Below are 9,413 nucleotides of genomic sequence, written 5' to 3' on the forward strand. Positions count from 1 at the left end.
TTTCTTAATTTCTGAAAAATCTAAGTTAGAATTGAATGATGAGACTTTTCTGTGAAGATTAAAGTTCACATAATATATTGAAAGTAATATACAAAAGCAAAACGCCATACTGTCTGTCACCAGGAAAGGGTGCTTGCTTCTATGGCATGAATGTTAAATTTTTGGTAAAGGTGTTTCTCAAAACACCCGAAGTCCTACTTTAGAATGAACACACAAATTGTACAAACATGTGCACATATTACAAYGTGAAACATAATTCCAGTTCAAACTGCTTACAGGATTCAATGGTTTGCAAAGATGAGCCTGTCTATTGAAATTTTCCAAGTGATTATCTTCCAAGAGATGGTCCCCTTTCTATAAGGGGACTAAAGGCAGTGTATGGATTTTTCATATCATACCTATTGATGAATCAAGGATGTCTGTTTGTAATATGCGCCATCAAGCCCTATACAGAGGAAAAAAATTGTATCTTACAGTTGAATATGTCTTTAGAAAATTTTAAGCACAATAATGCAAAGACACTAATTTTGCTTTGCTGCTTAATTAGGTCTTCTGTCTGTAGTAGGCATCACATTATATTGACCTATGCAATACTTTTTGGAAGAGTCACCTCCAGAGAGGCCAAGTGCCATTTCCATCAACTGCATTGACGCTGCAACAAGAATGGTTAATATGTCTAACAAGGAGGAGTAAGAAAGATTTGATTTTTTTTTTGTGAATAAATTCACATTTACATCTTATAAAACTTTGATATTTTCAAAATTACGAAAAAGAAAGTTTCCCAATTCTTCTTGTGCTAATTCAATATTTGAGGCAACATCAAAGATTACAGTGCTTATAACATCTTTTATTCAATTCACATAAAAAAGCATGCAGTATTAATGTAAAATGGTACAGTATTAATGTAAAATGTTCAGTGCACATTAGGTAAACAAGTCATTAGCATACAAACCCATTTTTATCATCTATACAGGCATACTGAACACATTTAGAATAACAATGCTTTTGGGGAACAAAATTAAAAACTGTGCTTAACTTCCAAAAATACAAGCCATGTTTGCAATCTTAAAGAAGAGACATTTTCTAACTGAAGTGCTGTAACCCTGAAAAGAAAGAGGCTGCTACTTTATATCTATTAAAACAAGAGTTTCAGTACAGTACAGTGCTATGAAACAGTCTAAGCAGCAAAATTTTCTGTAGGAGACAAGTTTTATGGCAAAATTGACATGAATTTCATGAAACCATAGTACAGCCAGCACCTGCCTTGCACGCACAAAATGTAACCTTCAGTAATGGGAAACATAACCTTTAAAGCAAATTCTTCCCTTATATAATGGCTGATTTGACAAGACCACTTAGAACTATCCTATTCAAGGAAGCTGTTAACTGTGCTCACTACTGGAAGGTCATGTAACCAGACAACAAAAACAAAACAAAACAAAACAAAATATATATCCAAGTAAACAAAATGCTGTGCCAAAGAAGAGAATGTGGAATGGTTCTTCCCTAGGAAAGAGCTTGTTAGGGGCAAGGGAACATTCAGTTTTCAGTTGGTCAAAAAAGGACATGACCAGACTGCATGGAAGTCATTAAAAATGAGGTTCACTTGAGAAATATTAAGCATTCACAGGTTGACAACTTTGAGTCATGTTTTACTTCTAGTTAGAATCAGTTTTTGGTAGTTTTTGATGGACTAGCACTAGAAAGGCCGCTCTGAATTTTCCTCTTGGTTGACTGACTGACATTTTTATTTTTCCTTTCAGGAATAAAGGGAGAAACCCAAGGAGTGTTGAGCTGATTGTGTAGGTCAGAAGACATCTTYAAAAAGCAGGAACCAAACTTTTGATCCTCAAATAGCCTCTGTGAGTTACTGAATARTAAACTCTGGGAAAATTCTCTTTGAAATAAACAGTTTGGAGGTTTGATTTCACTAGCCGCTACGTTCTGGCCTGCAAACAATGGGAAGTGGTCATTCATATCTAACTCGGATGGGGACGGAATGGAAAACATAGTAKTTTTCCAGCCAGTTCTGTCAACTGATGGGTCACTTGCCTCTGGACTCTTCATACTCTGTTCCTCATCCATTTCTTCCAGTTTCTTYTCAGTTTCATTCAGAAGCTTAGAGCACTCTGTTGACTTTGAAGAATTATCAAGGTCAGAGGACTTAAAATTATAGCATGGACTCTTGCTATTGTCTGATTCAGACATCATYGAGTCCAACTCAGAAATTTTATCGAGGTAGGCAGCATCCATAGATGCCTCACTGGAGGTTCTTGTGCGGTTCATTTCAGAAGAGCAGAGAGTATGCAACTTTTTAGGTAAACATGAACTTGTTTTATCACTGGACTTTGCTGGTGTTTCATCTGACTGACTAGCTACTGTATTTTGCTCTGATTCATCAAAATCTAAGTTCTCAGCAAAGTTTGCTGGGCAGGTCCCCCAGAAACCTGATTTTCCTGTAGTAAAACAGTTTAGCTTCTTTTCACTATTACAGCTGCTTATGCTGTGTTCTGGAGAATCTTTGCTGCAGTTATCTGAACTGTCACAAAACTCTTCAAATTTCAGTTTTCTCAGAAAGGTTGATGGCTTCCTTGTGTTTTCTTTTCCCTCAGGAGTGTTCAACTGAAGGCGACTGAGAGACAGAAAAGGAGTGCATGGTGCTGGAAGCTCATAAAGTTCTTCATCCTTAAATGGGGTACATTCCTCAATTTTATTCCACTGCTGTTCTAAGCAGGCATCCATATTTGTAGTGCCTTCATCTAGGAGAACTCCCTGACATCCTGGAAATAGCTCTTTCTTTGAAGCACACTGGGTGTTTGGCCCATTCAGACCATCTTGACTAGAAGAACTTGAACATGTTCCACCACCTGTCAGCTGTTCAAGACTTTCAGGACTTCGACTGGTAGTCAAAACTTCTTTCTCTAAGCATTCAGCCTGGCTTTTCAAATGTGTCGTGTCTTCTTCAACGCTCTCAGGTACTTTAGTATCTGTGGAAAGTGCTCTCTCACTAACTGTACTCACAGTTTGGGTTCCTTCACCTGCGCTTTTCAGCTGTAAAAGCTGACACTCCATTTCTTCTATGTATTTATCACTTCTTTCCAGTGCCTTTTTTAGGCGGTTCATTTCACGTTCACTCTGTTCTACTTTGGACTGAAGTGCAGCTACTGTAAACCTACCAAACCTGCAAGATGTGAAAAAGAAAAAAAATACTAAATCAGAAAAAGACAGATTTTCCAGGTGCATTCTGAGCTAATTTCAGGGAAGGACAAAGCTACTATACATTGTGTTAATTTGACAACAAAAACCAGAACTGCAAATTGCTGCTATTTATGAAAAAAAATCATCATATATATGTATAGGTGGGGGTGAATATCTGAAAAGCCAAAATTAAACTATTAGCAGTAGCAAGGCAATAACAAGCAGATTACCCTTCCAGGGGCTGGTTCTATCAATTCAACTCAAATATGCATGAAGAATTATCCCCTAAAACAATGGCAAAGATTTATGATAACATTTGAACAGTGGTCCACATCTTGAAATATTTACATTCAATCATTTTCCTACAGTACAGCAGTGTTTTACAATACATTTCTTACACAATGTCACCTTGTCAAATATAAAATRCCAATATGAAATTCAGAAATTGCAACAGTCCTTTGTGGTGGTTTTAAATACTTATGTAGACCATTTCAATTATGTTCCTGTTAGATATACAGCTTTTCCCCAACCATCGCATGGATGGTACTTCCAYTTATTTCAGAGCTACTTGTTTTTTGAGCCTTACACCTGGAACAATCTAATTTCTTCCTTGACTCTGATATAAAGAAACACCACTTGTGGTTTGCAAAGATTGTGTGTCTGCGTGGCTTCTAGCTTGAGCACATTTTAAACTGTAAAGATACAGACCTCATTTTCCCCCCATCCTCCACCAGCTTTCAAGACTGACCTTCCCCAGAGGGCAGGTGAAGGTTTCAGCTATATGTCCTGACTAATTCTAACCTGTCACTGACAGGTGGGCACAAGGGAATTCCCTGCTCCATCCGAGACTTTCAATTTACAGAAAGAAAAAACAATTAAAGTTCTGGTATTATTAGGAAGGAAGGAAGAGTCTGCAACTAACCTAAACTCTGACACATATGGTGTTTATATCACAAAGAAATGACAATTCTTCATGTGAGATTATGCTAAACCCTACCTTCAACCTTGCAGCTCCATCTTACAGCACAGGTTTATATCCACTCTTTCAGCACTAAGACTGCCTGGTATTCCTCTCCTGTTTCTTAGTCTCTCTCCTTTTCTCTCCCTCTCCCTTCAAAGTCAGAGGAAATCCCCCTTCCATCCTCCCCATAACTTCCCCATCCCATCCCCTCATTTCATCATTAGATGCACCTACTGCAACACTCAGACCAATCAAGTCTGAAGGCATGATCTGCAACTACTACTGACAAAACAGCTACAAGACTATGCCTATATTTCCAGCAAGGCAAATTGTTTTGTTTAGTTAGCAGTAGGAAACTGCTCTGCATCTGTAATTGCAATGCAGTCAAGTGGGTAGTCATCAGGGARGGGAGAAAGGGCTATCACAACCACRGAGCAAGCTGGACATTAGTGACTAGATCTGAGACACTTAACTGTTCGACTGCTTCTGAGTATTTACAGGACTGAGGATTTTGGCATAGCCAGTTCAGTGGCGGGTAAGAGTCATGCAACAGACCAAGCCAGTTCTTCTACTGAATTGCCACCAGCTCACATTTTAAATCAGATCTGCCCAAGTTTTCACACACTTTATGTACCTGCCACTCACTACTTTGTAGACATGAAGTGGCAAGGCAGCGGTTTTATACTTAAAATAGGAAAGTTTAGAAGCCTCAATCCCCCACCCACTCCAAGAGGTTGGTTCAACTGGAATTCTATCAAGGTGAGAACTCCCTGTCCCCAAGTGATAATATAAATGAAGATGGCCCACTTTTCATTTACTTACTCTATGGGCAGCAAGTTTTCTAACTTCATTGTAGCAATTCCTCCATTTCTGGTTGTGTGCAAGAGGGAAGTGGAAGAAAAGGGTGTGCAAGACTTCCTCCCTCCCCCATATGAAAGCAGACAAAAGCAGAACCATAGGGAATTCAATGATTCTGCACTGTATTTTCATCTGAAGGAGGTTACAATGTACACATATGCAACACATTTTGACCTATTATCTCTTTCAATAAAAGGAATTCAGATTTTGGTTTAAAATATTAAAGGAGCCACTGTAGCATGGCAAGGGCCAAGCAAGAGCCTCCCTGCTTCCTAGATCAGGCAGATCCAGTGTTTATTTTGCCTTCCTCTAACAGACCTAATCACATAGCCCTAGAGAATCAACAAAACTTATCTTGCTTAAAAAAGCATGTAAGAAATGACACAAAATCACAATTAGCTTAAGAGCTAAATGAAACGTGGAAAAATGCTTATAAAAAATAAGCAAAATTTTCTAGGATCGGCTGTACCAGACTGACCCAGAAATTGAACATGTTTACATTTATATGCATACCTCTCAATTCTTTTTTTAATGAAAGAATGGTGTAATATGTTTATTTAATGCAAATAGCGTTATTGACAGCTTGAGATTTGCTTATGAGGAAGAACCGTATTCTCAAATGCAACTTAAGAACAAGTGTCCTCAGGTTAAAAAAAATACAGAATGTTGTTCAAAGCCAAATGGCTTCAGTAATATGTTAATTGTTGTAGAGGTATGTGTTTGGGAATTTTGGTTTTTAGAAATGGAGCATCTGACAGACTGCTTGTAGTCACCTCTGCAGTTAAGCACCAGAGCAGTAGCTGCTTTCTGTTCCTGCTTTGAGACTTGCAGGCAATTATTTCCCAGATTTTCATGGATTTTTAAGACAGCCATTTCACAATGCACATATTTAAACCAATGAAATACCTAGGTCAAGGATGACTGAGGTGTTTAGTGACTTGCCTAGCAGATCAGCTAAACATTTGTAAGACACGCATTTTTAATTAGTCAGAACCCTTCCCATCTGCTAAACCACTATCCTACAAGCTTTCTTCTTCCTTCCTCCTCAACAGTATGCTGAGCTGTCATATCCAAAAAGCGCCTGATGACAATAATAATCATAGACTAAAGTGTGATTACAAGAAAATAATTTAAAATTTGTTCTCACACTCTAGATAGTCATTTTCCCTAAAGTATCTGGCCCAGTTTACACTTGAGAATGAGTGGAGACATCCGTCAGTAGAAGTACAGGTACTAGTACATTTGTAACAGGGAGTCATTTTTATAACTTCACTCATGAACAAAGTATTTTCAATGGCAGGGTTTTGTTCTTTAGTCATTTCCACCTAAATAAGGAGTTTGTATCTCATTATATCTGTTCCAAATACATTCTTTCTATTAAAACTTGAAAGGCCAGAAAAAATAGTGCTTAGTTAAAAGCATCCTCATACACAACACACTTTGACTTACTGTCTCTCTAAATAAAAGGAACTCTGATTTTGGTTTAAAATATTAAGGGAGCTACTGTATTTCAGATAGGATTTGGATCATTCAACACAGACTCTAACTAGAGACATTTTTGATGGCTTAAGGTCTTTAGCTGACCCCGGCTTCCAGTTGTCACTCTAGAAGGCGACAAATCTCGTATATGTCCTGTATCACAGCTGCCAGTCCTTGGCATATGTATTAGATATGGTATACTGTCTTAGGTGACACTGGACACCTATTATTAGGCAACTGAACTTCATGTTTCAGGACCTTTCTTCTGCCAGGGTCCTTCCCCTCACCTGAACAGTGTTCTAACTTGACACCAGAAATCACAAAGTTAGCAATCAGCTCTCATCTGCAGTGTCAACGAAGAACAAACAACATAGCTATACTATTTGACATTCTCCCTTTTCACATTATTCCGTGACTTCCCTTTCACAGTTACGTGCGAGTACTCCTGAAGGTGTCCATTTAGAAGCTGTGGAAGTTTGGGTTCAAGTTTAGCAGTCTCTCACCAACAACAGATCAAAGACAACAACAGACATAGCAGGTCTCTCTAGTCAAGCTCTCAACTCCATATGGACTTAGCATAAAACCACAAAACCTCACATAAATATTTACCTTTGTGTATGTTAAGCAGCTGCAGCAAATAGACTTTTCCTATATAATCACATACAGAATAGTGAGCCTGCCAAGATACCATTGAAAAGAGAATTTTCCAATTCTAATCATCTGATAATCCAGACCGCGGAACAAACAGCGACTCTTGCTCATGTAACTGAGATAACTTCCAAAAGAAACTAAGGGTGGGGGAGTGGGAAAATACAGTGTATAGTCAGGGCTCCTCACAGTTTGAAATTAGGGCAATGCCAGAGCGCATATCCAAACTTGCTCCCATTTATATGTATATTTTGACTTGGGGTCTGTAGTTAGAGGCAAAAACAACAACAACAACAACAAATTCCCCCCCTCCTCCCAAAACTCAGAAAGTCATGACAAACAGCTGGAAGCCCTACTAGCTTCCACAGCATCTCTCCTGTTCTGTGATACCATGTACCAGAAACAGTTGGATGAGAATGAGTTTTGCAACCATCCTTTACACCAACTGGCTACAGAAAGGTGATCCACTGCAACAACTTGACAATATCCCATGTTATACACTATTTTAAGAAGATTGTGTACAATAGTTGCATAATCATCTTTAAGCAAGAAAGAAAATCCTTGTTTATCAGATGAGACCCTTTCCTGACAAGGCAAAAAAACAAGTCAAAAAATAGACTTCAACTATATTGCTCTATTTAAGATCTGAAACCAGAAAAAATGGATCAGTAATGGAATTTGGTTACACTGAGTAGAAAAGCCATAGGTATAGGCTATTATTGCTTTCCATTTTGCAGATCAGGCTGTCTGACAGAAAACAAGCGTGCAACAACCCTTCTTGAAAGCCAACACGTAGCAGAAACACTTAACATTGATAACTGTCTAAGCCTGTAAAAGAATAATTTCTTTCCAACATGAGCTGATACTGGGAAATAAATCCAGTTCACAGACTACAAAACTATTTCAAGAGACATGGCTTTTCCATRGCTTCCTGAGCACCAGGGAAGTTTATTTCCTTCACATCACATGGGTAAAGCTAAATTTTCCTGTTTGTTGAACAATGGTAGAGTAGCAGTATTTAAACAGAGGAACAGTCCAAATAAGCTAGTCATTTTGAAAATAGCTTCTCTTTTCACTTAGGACAAATTCAGATAGACGCACTAAGCCTCTTAAAGCACTTGCACATCTTTCAGTGAAGCAGTGCTTGTCTTCTACATAGGAAAGCCAGATTGCACCAAGGTTGGTGAGTAGCAGGCCACAAAGGATAACTTCAGAACTACTCAAAAAAAGGCTAAAACCAGCTAAAATCTGCTTAAGACTTTAGACTTTTGCACACACAGTGGGTGCTCTCTCAGGGTATAACGCCATGATTCAGGAACTCAAAGGTGTTTTGAAGGCTACAATGCAGCATTTAATTTTTCTAAGGCTGCTCTGCAACTGGTCTTCAAATATAACCACTCCTTTGGGACAGCAAGTTTGCAGGAAGATAGAAAATAGACCTATTTTCTGTCCAGGAAGACAGAAGCATTCTTTCTTTCTGCACTCAGGACATGTGTTACCAGAACCTCATTTGTAGGCTCATCAAAATTCAGTGAAATACAGACTGAATTAAGTAGTGTACCGTGAATGGAAATATCTGATTTGGGTAAAAAGTGAATGTTGTATACAACGATCTGAAAAGCCAATTGCCTTAGATTTCAGTGTGGAGGTAACTGAAGTCACAAATCAAGGCAGGATAAAGAGTAAAACCAGAGAGAGAGTGAACAAAAAACCCTTATAAGAGATAATGCAACAATTTTCTGTATGTCACAGATAATTTTTCAGACTGGGATTTTAACTGGCAGAAGAAATTAAATATTAAGGGAAAGGCCTCCTAAGAAGCTTGGAAGTCTGTTTCAAGCTAATTTGAATCTAACCATTCATAAAATACACTATACCCTGGAGTAGACAGACTTACTAGCTATTTTCCTTCAGGTAAAAAGCAAACATTCCTTTGCCAAAAATGCTTTTAGGTCCATTGTGCTCTGCCAACGGACCTAAGAGTTTTCTATTTTAAGTAGAGCTGGATGTAATAAGGCTTTATCATTCTGCAAAACTTGAGTTTCCAAAGTTTTTGTGCTAGGTGAAGAACAATCATCAGTTTGTTTTGCATGAGAAATGGCAGACTAATTCAGGTCTCTGGTAAGAATCAGAATCAGAAACTTATCCCTTTTTGCTCTTCAGACATATATCCCAGTTAAAAGATGGTTTGGTATTCTGGCTAAGGTCTTGCCCTTCCCATCTGTGTTCTGATCTAAAATTGAACTGTGGGTCTGAGAAATGTTTCCCT

At 38.3% G+C, this 9,413-nt stretch overlaps 1 protein-coding gene across 2 annotated transcripts in view; it reads right to left on the reverse strand.

Annotated features, from left to right (window-relative positions):
- Nucleotides 1-836: 836 nt before the first annotated feature.
- Nucleotides 837-9,413, reverse strand: part of OBI1 (ORC ubiquitin ligase 1) — a 23,145-nt gene continuing 14,568 nt past the window's right edge. For both annotated transcript variants that reach the window (XM_085309542.1, XM_085309541.1), the window contains exon 6: nucleotides 837-3,181. In XM_085309542.1, the coding sequence (XP_085165668.1) occupies nucleotides 1,669-3,181 (1,513 nt within the window). In that variant the 3' untranslated portion in view covers nucleotides 837-1,668. The remainder of the gene's footprint in view (nucleotides 3,182-9,413) is intronic.

The sequence above is a fragment of the Rhea americana genome, unplaced genomic scaffold (assembly GCF_003343005.1).
Source record: "Rhea americana isolate MKP2758 unplaced genomic scaffold, rheAme1 scaffold_3, whole genome shotgun sequence".
Lineage (NCBI taxonomy): Eukaryota > Metazoa > Chordata > Aves > Rheiformes > Rheidae > Rhea > Rhea americana.